The following is a 20,595-nucleotide window of genomic DNA, read 5'->3' on the forward strand; positions in this document are numbered from 1 at the left end:
AATTATCTTTTTGATAACAACCACTGAATAGTATGTTAAGAGGTCACTAGAATTTTAAGAACGGCATATTTTGATTTGGCAAACATCTTTTTTATTGAGTTTCCTATGATCAGGGCTCTTATTTCGAGGAGCTGTGGATTGGACCTGGGATCCCAGCACATAAGATAGAATGGCATACCTAAGGGCATAGCATCTGAGTGTCAAGAACGGCCTCTGTGATACGGCAATAGGACGAGCATGGGGGAATACTAGCTAAGTATCAAAATGTCTAGCTGTCTATGTATGTGTTTTAAGAACTGTGTGTAATTTCTTAAGCTTGTGATAAAGTTCTGTCTTCACAGAACTCTGTATTTCTCTAACATGTTCAAATACTGGAAATACTAATGTTTCACATTGAAGGCAGTCAGATCATTCATAACTAGTGAATTATACTTCCAAGAACTTGTTAGAAAACTGTACTTTATACTCACATTTTCTATTAGGTCACAAATGATAGCATTATTGAAGTACTCAATGTGAGTCCATTCGATGTCCTGAAAAAGAAAAAACAGAACATAATCAAATCCCATATAATGATGCTACAACACTACTATCTATAATACAAGACTTTGCCCATCTTACTGTCTTCCACTTCCTCTCTGAAAATTTCCTTTATAAAAGTCAGTGTGGCAAATGTCATCTTCTGGTTCCCAAAACTCTGGTAATGCAGCAGTCTAGCACAGACACGATTCGATTGAAATAAATGCCCTTGACCTGAGCTGAGACGGCCTCCCCTTCCAGACTTCCATCTGTGGCAATTTCCCATGCACTTTGCTGGCTCTGGGCCATTTACTCACCAGGCCCTCGGGTCAATATTACTTTGTGTATATTTACAGTGTTTATAAGGAAATAAGTCAGAACTTGAACCCAAGAATCTAAGGCCTAGATTTTTCTGTTCTTAATTTATAATTACAAGGAAGAAATTCATTTTAGAGTCAACCCCATGTTTAGGGCCATTAACTATTTCAAATGTAAAAATAGAACACTGCTAAAAAAAGTATTTTCAACAGAAAGAAAAAATTAAAACCTAGGCACTGGTTCTAACACTAGCTACAAAGCCAAAGCTGGGAGGCCAAATGTAAACATTCTGCATCTGCTCACACTCTGTCCATAAGTGTAAACATTTATTTTTCCTCTAAGGGGAAGAGAGTTAACTCATACTACAAGCTAAGGATCTTCCTATATACTCTTAGAACTGGTTTAGACAATCTGTACAAACTGTTTTAAGTTACAGATCAAAGTTTGGGTATTCGCTTTAGGATGAGAAGACAGGAAGAGAATGAATCTGGCTTTTAGGATGTTTATGTTAAAAAAGGTGTCATTCAAGTATAAAATGTTTCTAAAGCATGATAATAATTCCAAATGGTAGATAAATATTTATGATTTAGTTTTTCAGTAGATGAGTTATTTTACTAAGTCACTGGGGATAATATTCACATTAGAAAAATCTATACTGAGAGGTTATAAAAAGAGGATTCTGTGTCTTTAATGACCTAAAATGACACTATAGAAAAATGAAGAAAAATAGGTAATATTACTAAAATATTAAAGCAATAAATGAAAGGGAAACAAAATATAATGCAATACAGATACAATAAAATTTCTCCTTTTGTCTAAAATAAATACATTTATACATAGAAAAATGTTGGCTGTTACAAAAAACTCAGAGGGTGAAAACCAAGTATGTGTTTTAAAATTAAGGATGAATATACTCTGTGAATATTACTTGATTATTTTCCAACTACATCTAAATGAGATAATACATCCATAGCGCTAACATTAATATCTGCTTTTTATTAAAAATTTTAGAAAATCAATGCTTTTAAAGAGTGAACAAAGTCTTAAAATATTTTCAAATTTATATACAAGACTTTTTTGGTGTACTGTTCTCTCAAGTTTGGGCAAATGCGTGGCGTCAGGTAACCACCACCACCACAACCAGCCTCCAAAATTCCCCCAAGCTGCCCCTCTGCAGTCACACACCTATCCCCTGGCCACTACTGACTATTATGTCTCTATCACTGGTGCCTCGGCAGCTCTGACTTCTCTAGAATTACACACAAATAGGCTCACACATATGTAGCCTTTGAATCTGGCATTTTTCACTTAGCAAAATGCATCAGAGACTCCTTCATGCTGTTGTGTGTATCAACTGTTTATTCCTTCTCATTGCTGAGTTCTAGGACCTTGTACAGATGTATGACTGTTCTTCTGTTCAATCATCTCAGACTAGTTTCTTAACAGGGTACTATTTTATTTCACTGCACTGGGATCCCATGAGACTCAAGTCCATCAGCTGATGTCCACTGAGCACTGTCCCGCACCCACAGCAAAAAAGCTCCCAGTCAGCTCAGATGTCGTAACAAACAAGCTTTAAAAAGGTACTCGATACATCTGATTGTAAGGTCATGTCTGAATAGTCTTCTGAAACCAGAATTTGTATTATGAGTTAAAAAAGGAATACTTAAAAACTTTTTTCAACATTACCTCCCGTATATACTCCTCTTGCTCTTCTTTAAGAGTCAGCTCAATGAAGATTTGTTGCAGCTTTTCATTACAGTAATTGATAATGAACTGCTCAAAGCTGTTGTCCTACATGGAGAAAAATGAAGACAGCCTTATAAAGCATGCCAGCAGCACTCCCACGACAACGCAACTCTAACATCTCACTCCACGAGAAATGTCACACACTGTCTTGTGGACCTAGCCGCGGCCCAGCACACAGCTCCCGGACAGAGGCTGGCACACTGCAGGCACGTGAGAAACGATTCACGAGTCAGGTGAATGAATGAAGGATACACAAGTTATGCAGTTTTTAGAGAATGAAGAGTTTTAGTTGACAAATAAGCAGCCCACATATGGTAAAAGTGAAAAGTAAATACATTCCCCCAGAAGATCAGCAAAGAAACAGTGAGATTCTTCACCTCGGTCACCCAAGTTCTCAGTCTTCCATTCTCAGGTGAAACTCTGGAGCTCAAGAAATTCTTTCTTTCTGAAAGAGCTCTTAGAGCTCTTACTCCCCCGCCCAGGGTCACATGCCTCATTCTGACTCTTACATACCAGCACTTGTGAAAAATCATGTTATGTGTATATAAGCATGTACATGTGTATTCACACCTTTTGATTAGTTTCATGTTAATCAGTCTCACTGGATTTTACATTTCAAAAGGGTTGACTATACATCTCTTGCTCACCAATGGAAGCCCATGCCTGCAGCAACTTGCACCTGAGCGAGCACTCATTGTGTACTGGATGAGTGAATGAATGAATGGAGGGCTCCCAAAATACAGACTCAAGGGAATCGGTACATCAAAATCATCTCCTAGCTAGAAACAATCTCCTCTCAGAAGGGTCACACATGCAGTACTTTTATGATTCTCAGCAGTTTCTTCGTCACAGTAGAGTTATCGCCTAGGACGATCCATTCTTACACCATTTCTGAACAATCTGCAGGTCTTAATGTATTGCTGTTCATATAGAGGGCACAAAATGCATGTCTGTTGGATGAAAACACTTCACCAAGAACCACACCATTCAGAAAGAAGCATCTCTGGCAGATAAAACTCGTGATTTTCACCTGTGTCCCCTCTTTGCACAGAGGGGACATGGTGGCAATGCGGGCGAGAGATGGCAGCACCGCTGACTCTTCTCCCACCGGGGTGGGCAGTCCTGGCCTTGAGGCTAGGAGCGGCCACCCAGAGCGGCAGAACTGAAGCTCACCGCCCTCTGCGAATACTCAGCAGCTGCCTTCAAATCTCTCCATACAGATGAAATCAAAAGTCACAGGTTTCTGAAAGCTGACCTTTCAAAATCAAATTTAGTTTAACCAGGGCAAATTGTAAAATGATACCTAGGAGGGAAAACCTAACCACATACTGTCCTATAGGTTGGCTAAGGATTTCTAATCACTAGTAAACGAATTAATCCAGGGAAATTTTAAACTCTAATCCATAAACACATAAAATATATTATCACTGATTAATCTTTTAGTGTTAAATGTTGAAGATAAAAGTTGCATTTTTTTTTTTTAATCCTGAAGGTTCTTACTTAAAAGGCACACAATTATCACCAGAACATTCAATAAATATAGTCCTGGACATGAAGGTCATTCCCCAGCACTCATTTTCATGTAAAGTTTTAAAAACCAAGCGCTCCAATTCTCAGAGATTAATTAATTAATCTAGCAGACTAGCAGCTGATGTCAGTATGATATATCAATAGATGCCTTATTATAATCAGTGTAAGGCCATTTATGAGAAAGCCTGGCTTTCCTAGTTTGGTAAAATACATCTGTATACAGTGCTACTACCCCAAATTAACACTTGTACATAAAATTAAAATTTTAGTGATTTATAGGAGCAGATCTTTGTTTTTGTTTTAATTCACGGAGTAAACCCTTTCTGTTATTTAACAGGTTTGTACCCATCAAGCTATTTAAACAAAATTATGCTAAATTTTCAAATGGCAACTAGTGAGAAGAAGGGAGGGGAGAACAACTGGTGTCCTTGACACAGTACGTGGCTGTGAGCAGCTGGAGATATGCCTCCAGAACAGGACTATGAGATAAATACACACAAGCGAATTAGGAACCAAGGCAAAGCTTCACAATCACAGTACAACCTAAGGCGTCAATCTGAGCTAAAGTAAATTTCTCCTCAATTTTTAAAAGCTCTTGTATGAACTTTTTGGTAAGTGCTTCTATAATACACTTCATATCCACACACAGTTAATCAATGGCCATTTACTGCAAAAACGTCACACAGTTGGAGAAGCTATTAACACAAGCGCATGCAACAGAGCAGCAATGCACACAGTCCATACTTACTGCATTCTGGGGCACAAAGGGACAGATCACACAAAATGCAGTCAGTTCTCAATGTGCAATGGACTTCTAAAAGTAAACTCTGATGGATAGTTATTTACTGGTGCGTATGACAGATTTGATCATCCAGGCTATATTTCTGATTGGCACAAAACTTGAGATCAATACATGTGTCCCATCAACTCAAAAGACAGGATCACAATACCTACTCTGCATGTGGTATCTGAATTAGAGTTCTGCTAGGCGAGAGCTACTCAGGATAAAAGCCGTTTGCCTGAAATAATATATGCTTGAAGTCCTAAGGCTTCAGAATGTAGTACTTCTAATGCTAAATTATCAGCAAAAATAAAATGTGTCTGACATATTCACTCAAAGACTTGTGGACAAAGTTGGCAAGTCACCAAAAGAGTGAAGAGGTTCATCGAGATCCAGGGCATCCCTCCCCTCTTTCCCATTCCTGTGGTGCACGTGCTGTGTCCCCTTCAAATACAAACAAGAGGGATAGGAGAGTGTTCTGGAAACAGCCTAAGAACAAAAACTTGACTCTGACCTCAACCTGCTGCATACAGAGCAAAACCCAAAATCAATAGCACAGTCAATAAGGCAGAAGCCAGCTTACTTACTAAAACACCTTGCATTTGTTGCAAACCTACCTCACAGACCCCAAACATGCCACGAACTGTCAAAGAATGATTCATTATTGCTGAAAATGAAGGCAATCATATTTCCTGTGATTAATGTTTACGTTGTTGACAGTGTCCCAAATTTTGGGGAAATGAGACTTCACAAATCATTACATGTAAGTTGCAAAAATTTACAATTTGCAGAAAATTAAAGAACAGTCTGGTACTAGGTCATACAGGTGCAACTTGCACATACTCAATTTCTTCATTTATATAAGCATTAAATATCACCAGGTTCTCCTGCTCCCCTTTATAAAAGCTAAACTGGGTCAAGGAACCATCACATGAATACACAGGCGCCAAAGCAGCTTGGAATTTGGATGTTTTTGGCTTGTTCAGAACTACGGGTGGCCAGCAATCCCTGAGTCGGGTTCTCTCTTGTGCACGACACTCCTGTGAATCAAAGTCTCAAAGGAGGAAGTAGGCAGGAGCATGTTCTCATGAATGACTCACCTCCTCTCCCTCCAGTTTTCTATCCATGCTCCACGCATGGAATTTTTCTCCATTGTCTAAAGCACATTCATCCCTAAAGACTGAAGGATAAAACTAAAACTCTTGGCACAAGAACATACTGAATTTTCCATTAGATAATCCCCTTAAATGAAGCTCAGAACCACCCTTACTCTTGTTGAACTGCTCTAGAAAACACAAGTAAACAGCTAAGTGTCTGGGTTCTATACCATTCTACACTGTTTACAAAGTGTAGATGGTAGTAAGCACTCATTGGATTTACAGATATAAAATACACCAACATTTTATAATCTAGGCCTTCTATTAAGAATTCTAGAGTTTGAGTCCAGACTTTCAACATCAAAAAAAAAAAAAAAAAAACCCACAAAAATTTGTACTCCCAAAATTCATAGCCAGTTTATACTCATGTCAACCACAAGCTTTCCACTTGTAGTGATTTTGAAAGATGAATCAAAAATATTGGCCTGTTATCGTATTTGTATATTCTCAGCAATAAAGAAGGCTACAGATGTCTTATACTCTTTAAGACAGATATTTAAATCTTATACTCTTTATAAATAATAAGCACTGAAAGCAAGATGTAAAATAAATGAGGTAGCTCCTTCAACTCCATCATTAGGATGGTGGGTGGGAAGGAGTCTGCAGATGAACTAACCCGCCTGCCAATGCCGGAGACACAAGAGATGTGGGTTAGATCCCTGAGACAGCAAGGTTTGCTGGAGGAGGGCATGGCAACCCGCTCCAGTATTCTTGCCTGGAGAATCCCACAAAGCAGCCTAGGGGGGCTACAGTTCATAGGGTTGCAAAGAGTCAGATACTGAAGCAGCTTAGCATGTAGATAATGTAGGAAACGGGGGAAGTTCAAACTCAAAGATCATAACTTACCTCAGCAAAAAGCACTATTAATTACATATTTAATTGATATTTCCCATAGCTCAACACTTTCATCTGAGGTCAAAGTTTGGATGTAACAGGTTGGGTGGGGGTTCCATTTTTTACATACAAAGGGGTCTTTTGCATAACAAATGAAAAGTACATTTATCTAAAAGTTCTAAAGCTTTGTAACAACAATGTTTTAGGAATTGGGCTATATTATTGCTTTAAAGTGTGCTGTTGGTCTTAACAAAGGTTTACTCAGTGGAAAACCCTTGGGCAGTCCCCATTTATAATGCTCTTCCTACAGAAAAATACAATGCATTTTAACAATCCATTTTTAAAAATCACAATGTCAAGAAGTGGGCTCCAGATCAAGAGCCACTTTTCTTCCCCCCCAGAAAGTAAACTTTGTAAAAAAAAAACAAAAAAGAAAAAACAATCCTCAGAGTAAGAGAGAAACATTTAACATTAAAGATTCTCCTTTTCAAAAGACACTCACAAAACTGACTGACTGAAGCTATAGAAAACTTCCCTTTAAATATGTAACATTTTTCTTTCCAGTACCTACTCAAATATAGTCAATATTAGAAAAACAGCATTCTAGTTCTCTTAAATACTTTTTAAATAAGCTGTGACTTAAAAAGTTATAGCAACAACACTGACAAACAAGCATATACATGTTATGAACAATATTAATTCTTATCATTTTCATTCTAAAATCTACTTTCAATCATCTCCTTCCTCTTCAACTATAAGTTCTCCAGCATATAAAGGATGAAATTAAATATAAAAAGCTGGAACAAAAGATGTTCCCTGTAACTAGAATCAATCTTCTTTTAAAAAATATTTTAGAAAACAAATCCTATAATCATTAGATGAACTTAACCAGTTGGTCTCACACTGACATTTCCCCAAATATCAATTAGATTCTTTAATTTGAAACAATCATGGCACCTCGCCTATCACAGCCTTACTACATATGGCCACTTTCAATGAAGTTCTGAGAGCAAGATGAGTAAGAATGCCTGATTGCAAATAACAGCATTTGGCCTGTGCAAAACTAGCTCAGCCATATGAGAGGTAAAATATTCAGTCACTGCTGTCCTGCTTTGGTGTATAGGACACTAACAAGAGTTCCCCAGTAAACCACCTGTCCACTCTATTAGATAAGTACTTAGAAAAAAGTTCAATCAATTTAGATTGCCCAACATTGCTTTGAATTCAGTTTCACTTTTTTTAAAGAATAGCATTTGCTACTTTATGGAGATGCTATAAATATTTCTCAGAAATCTAAGAGCATGTTTACAGTTATAAGAATATTCAAGCTTAATTGTGAAGGTTTGGAGTGTCTGGATTATAATTCTCTTCTTTTGCAAACCTGAATACGTTCTACCAGGATGTATAGCTAGATTTTTCTCCTCAATGAACTTTAATTCATTTCACCTTATTTTTGGTATCAATGTCCCACTAATAGGTTTTCCAAACTGACATCAGATCACATATGGCCAGCAGGGCAGAGCCATTCACCCAGTTGAGACCGGAATGTTTTGCAGTCAAATGCATGTGTCATCATCCCATGGTTTAATGCATCAGTTTCCCTCTTCCGTTTAGAGACAGACCAAAGTAAATGAAAGGTTTCCACCAGCCCAGCTGAAAAACATTCTCATGGGAACTGTTAGTAGGGTCAAGACACAGAATTAGAAACATTTAAAAAAATTCCTTCTAGTCCTGTACAATTTTTAAAGTGATGCCCAGGGCTTTCTAAAAGGCAGCATCTTAAGTCCTGCAGCCATTTTTCACTGAAGAAAACAGAAAGAATTTTCTCTATATTCTATGAGTTTATTTTCACTTGAGTGAACAATATCACTGAAATTTTCATTTTTGCACTGATGTGGATTCTGAATATCTCCTCTTAGGTCATATTCTGAGCTGTTGCACATGAGCTTGTCGTACATTTACGTCCTCAATTATCTGGGTTCCTAGTTTTCAACCTGATGAGCTCTGACATTTTCACATGTTCCAATTTTGCTGAGAATCCAGGAAAATGTACAATAGGATCTGGGGTGTTTGTGTAAATACATTAAAAGAAAAAAAAACAACTTTCTAATTCTGAATCAAAAGGCAGGTAAACATATCTTCAAAGAGCCCAACCAAATCCCTCCTTTGCCTTTGCCCCAAATAAGTTTGTTTATAAAAGAAATAATTCATAAACAGATTATTAAAAATCAAGATGCTTGAAAGATTAACTGAGAAGGTTTAGACAGGAAAATGGAAAGAACAATTAACTATAATGAAAAACAAATGTTAATTCTCTCAAGAAATGGGGGGAACCCCATTTACTAATTTACGGCATGGAAAAGGAAAATTAACTTCTAAAGATTTTATGGCCATCATAAGATTTGCTGTAGGCATACAACTGGTTGGATCTGTTCTGTTTAAAAAGAGTAAAAGTATAACCGGTTTAGTTTTAGGAACATTATATACACACAGATTAGGTTTAGGTTAAGATGAATTGTGGGTGAGGGAAGGCATCTAGTGCAGAGGTCAAATGGCAAGGACACCATATATGCTTGGAATTTACAGTTCACACTGAAGATTCCTGTTTATAAGAGCAACCTTGATGGCACATTGGAATGACCTGGGAACCTGAAGCACTGCTGCTTGGACCCCAGGCCCAGAAGTTCTGATCTACTGGTTTGGGTGCAGCCCAGACAGCTGGATTGTCCAAAGTTCCCCAGGTGAGTCCAACGTGTAGCTAAGTTAGAGAACTACTGAACTGGAGTCATGATAGAACATTGGGTTGGCTTCATCTTCCAGTAAGCTCTAATTAGCCATGAGAACTTCAGAACTTTCTTCTGAAGAAAGGAAGACCATTTAGAAACATAATGCAGGAATTTTCAGAAAGTCCATAACTATAACAACGTTGAGAAAAATGGTGATAAAACTTGCAGAAGGAAAGCATGTTTGGAAAGGTAGGCTTGTAGAAAAACCTGAATTAACCATAAATGAAAAATATTCCTGGATTGCTAAAGGGTATTGCACTCAGTGCTAAGTTACAGGAAGTTTCCACTTGGAACATCTAAATTCTGTTATGATCAGGTCTGCTTGTTTGTTGTTCGTTGGGTTAGTCACTAAATTGTGTCAGACTCCTTGTAACCACATGGATTGTAGCCCACCAGGTTCCTCTGTCCACGTAATTTTCCAGGCAAGACTACTGGAGTGGGTTGCCATTTCCTTTTACAGAGGATCTTCTCAACCCAGGGATCGACCCTGTGTCCTGCATTGATAGGCAGATTCTTTACCACTGTGCCACCAGGGAAGCCGAATTAGGTCTACAATAAACACTTTAAAGAGAGATCTAATTTCCTGGCTAGAGCTTCCTACCAGAGTCAGGATGTGTCCTCAGCCAGCAACAGACTCTCCATCTTAGAACCAAGACCATAAGCTCCATGAAGGCAAGGAGCACCTTTGCCTTGCTTACCACCAGCATTGGAGGTACTGAATAATCCCTGGGGATATGACTCCCTCACTTACACATGGTCAAACTGCTCATGAGGTTTAACTCAGGGGGGCAGGGCATGGCAGGTCTCTTTTCCCACGGCTAATTAGAGCTTACTGGAAGATGAAGCCAACCCAATGTTCTATCATGACTCCACTATCCTATTTAAAAAAAGATTCCATGTACTGTGACAGGACACTAAATGCTCGCCCATTAACATGGATCAATGAATTTTTTCTGCCAAATCAAAAATAAAATTAATTTGACTTGAGAAATATCAATGAATAGATTTTTTTTTTTAAACCTTCTAGTGAGATCTCCACTTTTGCCCTGCACATGAAACCATCTAAATGAAGATAAGCAATGTGCTGGGTAAGAAACCTCTTTCCCTGCCAATGGCAAAGAATGACTTGGCATTTAGTGCCCATCAAGTGACAGTGACCTGAGGTCTTGCTGGAAAGAAGCTAATTTTAGCAGCATGACTTCTGAGTCTACTCAGGCAATCCTCCTCATGCACAAATCCCAAATTCTTCCTCTTACCAAGGGGCCGGGAGCTCTCCTTCTTAGAGTCTGCTAAAGGCACACCAATATAAGCAGATACTATGCTGAAGGGCAGTCTTCGAGGGCAGCAGGAAGCACAAAGATCCTGTGCACTCTTCTACCAGCCCACAGATGAATCCTGGGAAGGCGCCCCACAATGCCCAAGGAGCTTAGAATGATGACAAAGATGCAGAAATAGGGAGCATTTCAGAGACTTAAAGCATTTGGGTTTTTTCTTTGTCTCCAGATACTGGGAACCATGTGAGTTTGGGGAGAAAAGTAAAGAAAAACCCAGTAAAAGGCCTTTTTAAAAATCAAAGAGGCCTAAGATTTAGGTCCTGAGTCTGACATATAGTAGCCATGTAACCTTGGGATAGTTACTTGACCTTCAAAGCCCTGCTGCTGCTGCTTCTTCTATAAAAGGAGAAATAATAGCAGCCACTCCATGAGACTACTGTGGCAATTAAATCAGACAACGTACACAACACTACAGTTCTTGCATATAGGCAGTCCTCAATGATTATTTCCCTCTAGCTGTTAAATATGGAACATAATAAAGCAAGCAGAAGGCATAATCGCCAAAGTAAATGTTGTAAGAAAAAGGCATTGACTAGAAAGGCCTGGCTGAGCTGCAGGAAGTGAGCTGATGTCTTATTTGTGACTCTGTGACACTGATACTTGGAACATGTAAATTCTTTGAGTGGTCACTCTGGGTAGGGCCTCGCTGTTTAAAGGAATTCACAAATTACTGGTGGGGAGAGTTAAGAAAGGAGGAGCCTGATCTACTCATTCTTTTTCTTGAGCCAAACTAAAATATCAGTGCTAAAAGTAAGACTCCTGTAGGTCTCACTTTAAGTGAGAGTCCTTTAAGGATGCCTAACAGGTCTTTAAAACAGCTTCTAAATGCCGAAGTTAGCAAGGGGGTAAATATGAAAGTCCAATATAAGTCTATCATGTTTAAATATTTAACTTGCAATGAATATGGAGTCTCTTAAACAATTTCATTATGAACTTTTAGCTGAAAATTTCTTTCAACCTGTGCAGAACTCATAAGATTACAGTTGGATGAGACCTGGATAAGACCCAACAAAGCACGTAATGCAGACACTCTGCCTGAGTCCTACGCAGATGAAGTAACCAGCTCTGGCCAGGCCACAGCCAGCCTCTGGCTCTCCTATTTCTGGCTTTTTTTTTTTTACAGCACCATCCTATCTGATTTTCAAGCAACCTACAAGTGAACAAACATTAATAACTACAGACATAACGTCTATATACTTTGTTAAGAATTTCACAGTAAGAATTTTGAATTTGCAATTTCAAAAGTCAAGTACTAATGGAAGAAAGTTTTTTTAAACAGCACAGTCTCCAAAATGCTGGATCTCAGCTCTTAACACACACACACACAAACTGTGACATCTTTACAAAAGTTATTTGTAGATTAAAGACTCATATTAATTATATTAAATGTTGTCTATAGGACACATGATTTAATCTCCAACTGTTTCACAAAATAAAGATAATAATAACAGTAATAATAATAATAAAAAGCAGCTCACCTCAAAAATTTCGAAGCCATAAATGTCCAAAACACCCATGACTTTCTTTCTCACTTTTGTTTGTGCCTTAAAAATAGTTTCAAATTGAAGGGTTAATTTAAGCATTACATATAACACTAAAAGCATAGCAAGGACTATAGACATAGATTACAAGTTAATTGCGTCTCAGGCCTAGAAGAATATAATTTAGGTTTTTTTAAACACATGAAAGAAGAAAGCCAGTTTATATTTGAAAAGTGTTTATTTGAAAACTCTAAACAAATTTAGTATTTAAAGTCTCTCCTAATTTCTTTTTTTTATATTTATATAAAAATTCCATTTGTATGGAATCTTCCCAAAATTTTAATAATAGATGACTTAAAGAAGGAATCATTATGCTTTCTTTATCAGATGCTATATTAGATGCTTAATTATAAAAAAAGAGATCACAAGGTCTTTCAAAACCATCTAGTCCAATACTCTCATTTTCTTGAAGAACATATTATAGCTAGACTGATCCAGTGACCTCTTCAGCCAAGTGTACATAACTAGGCACCAGATGAGTCACAACCTAGACCTAGGATGCTCTCTTTTGTAGCAACTCTGCAAATACCATTAGACTATTCACTGGTGAGATATCTTATAACATGCATGCAAAACAAAACAGAACTGCTGACAAATTTCAATCCTAAACAAGGGAAAAGCTTTTCAAGGAACAATCTTGGTAAGTGCTAACCGATTACCTGATTATAAAATTAAAATATCCTTAATGTTTATACTCTGAATACCATTTATTACAATTATTTATCTATTTATAGAGATTCAGTACCTTAATGCTTTCATTGATTCGATTTACCAGCCATGAAAACAATCTGCTGTAGAGGTTTTTAGCCAGAGCATCACGAGCATAATAAGCCTATTAAAAAGAAAAAGAAAAACTCAATACCCACAGTTACCACAATGCTTAATTTCAATAAAATAATGAAGATATTTTTAAAAGATATTGAAAACTCTTTTATTTCAAATTTCTTTTCAGAGGATTTTTACTGTACTCTGGATGAAAAGTCAAGCCATTAAGAAAACTGGGCAAATTGCTTATACCCGGTTATTATACTTTTTTGCATCCCAGGAAATTAATTTTAAACACTGCAAAGGCTTTCTCCACAAGGATATTCATCTCAGTGTTATAGAACAGAGAAAAATCACAGGCAATTTAGATGTCCAACAACAGAAGGATAGTAAAATAAACAAATAAGTGCCTGGCAGAAGGGAAGTTACACAATCATCACAGAATGATTGTTATAAACATCAGATAATGAAATGAAAAATTCCTATTATGGCTTGTGATAATAAAAAGTATACAGTCATTATAATAACAACTATTTTTTAAACTACTAGATGTAGGAAATTCAAAGCAAATACAATGAAAATGGTTTTGATTGATGAGATCTGTAATTATTTTTCATCAATCAGTCTTTTGAGCATTTAAAAGAATTTCCATAATAAGCAGTATAACAACATGTTGTTGGATAATACTTTGTATAATAAAAATAAAGCACTTTCATTTGCTTATCTGTTTGAAAGCTGTTCACAGCTACTTAACAAAGAACAGGTAGAAGACATCGATGTCTCTCTGACCTTGATTTTGAATACAAAGGCTGGAGAAAGTTGCGTTTGGTCGGGAGACCTAACAGACCCTAAACAAACGTGCCAAGGGTATGTATGCAGGAGTAGGTACTAGTGATACATCAGATATCATTGCTCTGGGGTCAGGCCTGGAGATGGGCAGCAGCAGCCCAAGAAGAAACTGGCCCCAGGAAAGGAAAGAAGAGGTTCTGTTGCTGTTTTTAAGACTAGACATATGTGTGTACTTCACTGTTTATAAATAGAAAGTTGGGCATTACAGTTAAAGTAAATCATTATATTTTTATTTTATAAAGAACACAACATACTAGATTGTGTGAAAATTCTTTCTCTACAATTCTTCTTTAAAATGAAGTGTGACAACTTCAACAACAAACTCACTCCATGGTAACATACTAGAGCTGGGAAGAGAGTATCTTTTCCCTTTATCTGATACTTCCACGCTAATCCCAAACCTGTCTCCCTAAGTCTCAGGCAGTTACTCCAATAAGGGTTAGAAAATCCACCTAGACGTTGGTAGAAAAATAAAGCCTGACTGTTCAATACTGTACATGGGGTGGGGGCTGGGGAGCAGGGAGAATAATTCCACAGAAGAAAATATATATAAAACTTAGCACTTTCTTAACAAAAATGTAGCACCATAGATAGAGTCAAAATATGACAGCAAGTTTTGAATGATATGAAGTACAGACTGAGAAGATCTAACACACCTAATCACAGTCCAAGAAAGAGATTAGGGTAGTTAGAGGACAGGCAATACTAGAAGATACAGGTTGAGAAGTTTTCAAAGCCACTGAAACACTTAAATCTATATATATGTAAATCATATTATATTCCAAGTAGAATAATTAGAAATTCATGCCTAAGCAAATTCTAGCAGAACTGCAGAGTCGTTAGGTAAGAGGATTAAATCAGCCCAAATGAAAAGAAAGATCAGTTAGGAAGGAAAGACTATTAGACTGGCAGAAGTGCTGAGAGAAAAATAACTGTTATCCTGGAATTGTGTCCCCAGTAAAATTATCTTTCAAGTGTAAATAAATGCATTGTATGGAAAATAAAAAATAAAATAAAAAAAAATAAAATGCTGACACAAAGACAGAATGTTTAATTTAGAAGAACGATCTTTCTCCAATACCCTTTCTTCTAGGTTTTGTTCTGTTTTTTTTTTTTTTTCTTAATAGATAATTTAAGTGCCTAGAATAGTGCTGGGCACACAGTCTGCAGGTGTATCTTGAAGTGTCCTCATCCTCTTCTATGGCCTCATAAACCTAGATAATTCTTTCTTAATCCTTTCCCCTTTCCTCCTATAAGTTCAAGTCATTTCCAAACACTACTTATTTATAAACAGACTCTATTTCATCATCACATCATCCAGCTCTCCTAACTGTATGCAACTTGCTATAAACAAACCACTGTTTCAGTATGCAACTGAATGAATAGTGACAACTTATTCTGGTAAACTGCTTTATATTTTTTAAAGTGTAACCACTGACAATCTTAATCGTCCTTGTTTTGTTCAAATACTTATTTAAAAGTCTCAAACTCAGATGCTTTCAGGGACTGCACAATAGAAATCAATGGGAAATAGCAGGGTCCAAGGAAGCTGGAGGCTGCATTCCAGGTTAAAGGCACTCAAATTCAAAATTTAAAAAGTAAGTTAACACAAGAAAAGAAATAAGCCAAAACTACTCTTCCCTCAAATATTCATCAAATAAAACACACCGACTGAGCTGCATCTGGCCTCACGGTTGTCAGCCTGCTACCTGTAGCTTCTTGGGTCTGACTGTGCCACCTCATCTCCACAGTAATGTCCTCCACAGGAAGGCTCATTCCCACATACGGATCATGAGTAAGGTGTGCAGAAACGAGGGAAGACGGAGTGCACAGCCTCGCCATCTCAGATTCTAGCACGAATGACAAGACAGTTTCTGCAGCTGATGAAGCTCTTAGAGAAAAACCCCAGGAGGAATATGCTTCCATGATGATGTCCAGTATCAGGCGTGACCCAGGACAGTAGGGCAAGTGGAGACACAGAGATGCGTGGGCATGGGGCCCACCTTCTGGGAGCTTAGAGAGGAATATGGGACATCAAACAATCAAAGGGCAAGTTCCAGGGGAGTTTGCAGGAGAAAAATGAGTTCAGAGAAGGAATAATCAGGGCCTTATGATCACGGAAGGCTTCCGAGATGAGGTACAGTTCAAGGACCATCTAGACAGCAGAAGGAATTAGCAATGACATGGATAAGCAGGAACAAAGGCCCCAGGTAGAAATAAGTATGGCATTTAGAAACTATCAGGGAATAAACTGAGAGAAGTCATTTAGGGTCAGATGATAGGGACTCTGGGAGCCAAGGACCAAGTATGTGGTAGAAGCTGAATAATGACTCTGACTTGAGTTTCTGCTATTTCAATATTAGTCATTCCAACTGGAGAAAGATCTAAATGCCTTGGGGAAAATGAGGCGTAGGGCAGTAAAGACGATAATGGGGCCCAAGAATTGAAGCTATGAGGAAAAGGTAATAAAACAAATCACATCTTGTAGGAATCAAAATCTTTTAGGCCATGAGATTGGCAGAAACAAACTCTCTGAACTCTACAACAACAACAACAACAAAAACTAGAATAAGAAGCTGAATAATCTAAGATCTCAAGCCAATTCTTTTATGCCAATGGTTAAAAGAATGGGGGAAAGTTCTACCCAGTGATGCAAGGTGACTCAAGATTATAAATGTTAAGAGGCACCTGGTTCTGATTTCTGTACAGGATGATTAAAAAGCAAGAATAAAACACACACTAAAAAGACAAAAATACATCCTTATGTATATAATATATATGAAATATTCCTAAAGGGCCTCTTAAACAGATATTTTCTCATCGTATCAGTATATACTTCACCATCCCCACTCTGGGTATTGAAATATTCTCAAAATGGGACCTCGGGGTGGACAGTAGCAGCAGCAGCATCACCTGGAAATTTGTTAGAAATGCAAATTCTCCCATCCTACCTCAGACCTACTGAACCAAACATTCCAGGGGGTATGACCTGCAAACTGTGTCTGAGAAACCCTCCAGGTGATTCTCATGCACCCTCAAGTTCGAGAGAACCACTGTTGCATACAATCCACTCTGACATCATTTCTAGCCATATAGCTCTGAATCCTCTTTACATGTTTATAGCCTTAACCAAGCCTGATCAACTCTTTTCTGCTATGTACTCCAAACCTGGCTCCTCTCACACTTTTCTTTTCGAAATACCATTTCGTCCATTCTTTATACATCTAAATCCTTCAAAGACTGGCTCAGAAATCATATTCTCCAAAAATCCTCTTTAATCCCTTATGTCCCTACTAATGGTCTACACCGAGGCTTCCACTGTGTGGGCTTTCAACCAATTTTTTCTTGACTCACCATCTGACTTTGAATGAGTGAGGTGGACAAGGACAGACATCGTAGCAGCGGTAGTAACTTAGGAAGAAGGACATATAGCAGTTATAGCTAGAAAAGGATTGTTACACCTCAATTTACATAATTATAAAGGTATAGTATTTTCATAGTCAAAACTGTTCACTTAAAATAAAAAATCAATGTTGAAAGAAAGCTAAAAGCATGCATGTGTTTTGGGTTAGTAAGAAAGACTGGCTGAGAGCAGTAGAGAGAAAGACTAGGCCCACTCTACGTCTTACAGATGCTTAAGGCTACTTACAAGGAGGATGAAAATACAGCTAGACAGAACAAGCCTGAGTGGGAAGAATTCTGAGTTAACCGTTTAATTCTAGCCCAGATCAACAGTGACTGGTGGGACAGTGTCTAAGCCATAGAACAAAGGATTTACACTGAAAAGGTCTACATAAGCTCCTACATATACAAGCATGCCGGAATACACCTGTTCATCCATCCTTGAACCAAAGGAGAGAAGACATAAGCAAGTCAGACTTTTGTCTTAGAAAGACTGCACTGGCCTGAGTGTGGAGGGTAGAGGGGGAACAGTAAGAAAGGCAGGGAAGCCAATCTGGTCATTTAACCACAGCCAGCTCCCCCCGCTGTCTTCTCCAAATCAATAATGGTGCTTGGGCCAAAAATGTTGAGAGTCATCCTTGACTCTTCTCTGTCTTTTATCTCACACATACCAACACATCAGCAAATCTTACTGCATCCCTTTTCCTTTTTTTTAATATAAATTTATTTATTTTAATTGGAGGCTAATTACTTTACAGTATTATAGTGGTTTTGCCATACATTGACATGAATCCGCCATGGGTGTACATGTGTTCCCCATCCTGAACCCCCCTCCTACCCCCCTGCATCCTCCTTCAAAATACACTTCTCATTCCACTGCCGCCACCTGGTTCAAAAGCCACCGTCGACTCTGGGTTAGCACACAACCGTGCACGCTCCTGAGCTATGAATGTGTATTCCCCTCCCCCAAACCCGTATGTTGAAGGCCCAGCGTGACGATATTTGGAGGTAGGGACTTGAGAAGGCAATTAGATTTAGATGTGGTGGTGAGGCTGGAGTCCCCATAACAGGACCGGTACCCTTAAAAGGGGATGAAGACACCAAAGCTCATTTGCTCACTCCATCTCTCTGCCATGTAAGGACACAGTAAGAAGGTAGGTGTCTGTATATAAGGAAGAGGGCCCTCATCACGAATTCAACTGTGTTGGCACTCTAATCTCAGCCTTTCAGCCTCAAGAAAAACAACTGTGAAAAATAACTGTTTTTTGTTTAAGCCACCCAGTCTACAGTATTCTGTTATAACAGCCAAAGTGACTAAGACACCCTCTGTCCCTTACACTCTGCTGTCTACACTGCAGCCAGAATGACCCCTTACAAGCAGATTACACCACCTGTGCTCACAACTCTCCAGCTATTTCTCAGCTCACTCAACCCCTCTGCCCCGAACACGATGGGTCTCCCTTACTGTGCTCTACTTTCTTCTCTTTGTCCATTGCACTTATCACCTGCTAGCTTGCTGCGTGAATTTTCTAGGTCTACTGCGTTGTCTGGCTCCTCCTGCCAAAATTTTAAGCTGCACAAAGGCAGGCATCTTTGTGTGTCTAGTTTACTCTGTACCCCTAGTGCCTAAAACAATGCCTAGAATATAATATGACAGGATAATAGCCTGAAAAATAAAATTTTTGTTTCCACTTATACAAGATTCTGAAGACTTTATAAAAACTCCCTTCCAGACATTATGTTTCACCCACCTGAGCCACATTCAGTGTAGTTGAAACTTTCTCTTGCTTGGCCTCAACCGTCCGGAAGCTGAAAGCTCGCTCTAGAACTGACTGGTCAATGCCGGTCAGTTCGCAAATTTCTTTTAACTCTGTTATGGGGAGAATGGTCACAAAGAGTTACTGCATATCTGCTGCTAATAATCAATCACTTTCAAGGCTTACAGTATTCTTTCCAAATCATTTTCAAACCAATCAGTGTAAAAGATATAAGTCAAAAGACTTCAGACTGAGCTGTAATTACATTTCTGCTCAGTTTCACTAGATAGTTTTTTCAACTCAAAGCAAGTTTTACTTTCTACATTAAAAACTGGGCAGAAGTTCAAAGTCAGTCTCGTTCAACAGGGCCCGTCCTCCACTAACTTACCGTTTTTATCTTTGATCTTGCTTTCATCTAAGCCATTCACTCGCGATTCGGGCTTGAACTCAATGTTCCCCAGCTTCAATACCGCAGCCACCACCTCTAACACAGACTCAGCTTCATGGTCCATGAAACCCACGATCTGCATGGCATTCTGGGGGAGAAAAAGCACCTGTTTTCTGTCTGCAGTTCTCTATTATTTAAAAAAATAAATCATAAAACAGATTCACCTCTGAAAAAAAATCAAAAAGACAAAGCGTCCCAGAGTAAACTTTCCAAAAGGCAAAACTAACATCATATGGAAAAATCTGAATGAACTTTGTGGCCAACCCAATAATGAATGAACTGAATTAGAATCAATGCAGGGCTCTATCTTGTTCAGTGGTTTGAAGTTCTGAATCAAGGAGCCCTCGGGTATTTCATGGGGTGCGGCAAAGAGGAAGATAGAAGGAGAGATGGTGGAGAGCTGAGCCCTCGGATGTGTGTGTGTGTGTGTGTGTGTGAGTGTGTGTGTGTGTGTGTGTGTGTAGATAGAAGGAGAGAAGGTGGAGAGCTGAGCCCTCGGGGGTAGGTGTGTGTGTGTGTGTGTGGGTGTGGGTGTATGTGTGTGTGTGTGAAGATAGAAGGAGAGCAGGTGGAGAGCTGAGCCTTGGTTCCCACTCCAACTCTAACCAGCGGGGGTGGGGTGTGTGTGTGTGTGTGTGTGTGTGTGTGTGTGTGTGTGTGAAGATAGAAGGAGAGCAGGTGGAGAGCTGAGCCTCGGTTCCCACTCCAACTCTAACCAGCGGGGGTGGGGTGTGTGTGTGTGTGTGTGTGTGTGTGTGTGTGTGTGTGTGTGTGTGTGTGTGTGTGTGTGTGTGTGAAGATAGAAGGAGAGCAGGTGGAGAGCTG

General features: G+C 38.7%; 1 protein-coding gene across 3 annotated transcripts in view; it reads right to left on the bottom strand.

The window, feature by feature from the left end:
• Positions 1 to 20,595, bottom strand: part of MYO1B (myosin IB) — a 193,063-nt gene that overhangs the window by 36,333 nt on the left and 136,135 nt on the right. For all 3 annotated transcript variants that reach the window (XM_065930935.1, XM_065930933.1, XM_065930934.1), the window contains 6 exons: positions 19,711 to 19,858; positions 19,317 to 19,435; positions 13,295 to 13,381; positions 12,487 to 12,552; positions 2,527 to 2,631; positions 471 to 533 (listed from right to left, as the gene is read on the bottom strand). In XM_065930935.1, coding sequence (XP_065787007.1) covers positions 471 to 533; positions 2,527 to 2,631; positions 12,487 to 12,552; positions 13,295 to 13,381; positions 19,317 to 19,435; positions 19,711 to 19,858 — 588 coding nt within the window. The remainder of the gene's footprint in view (positions 1 to 470; positions 534 to 2,526; positions 2,632 to 12,486; positions 12,553 to 13,294; positions 13,382 to 19,316; positions 19,436 to 19,710; positions 19,859 to 20,595) is intronic.

The sequence above is a fragment of the Muntiacus reevesi genome, chromosome 3 (genome assembly GCF_963930625.1).
Source record: "Muntiacus reevesi chromosome 3, mMunRee1.1, whole genome shotgun sequence".
NCBI lineage: Eukaryota > Metazoa > Chordata > Mammalia > Artiodactyla > Cervidae > Muntiacus > Muntiacus reevesi.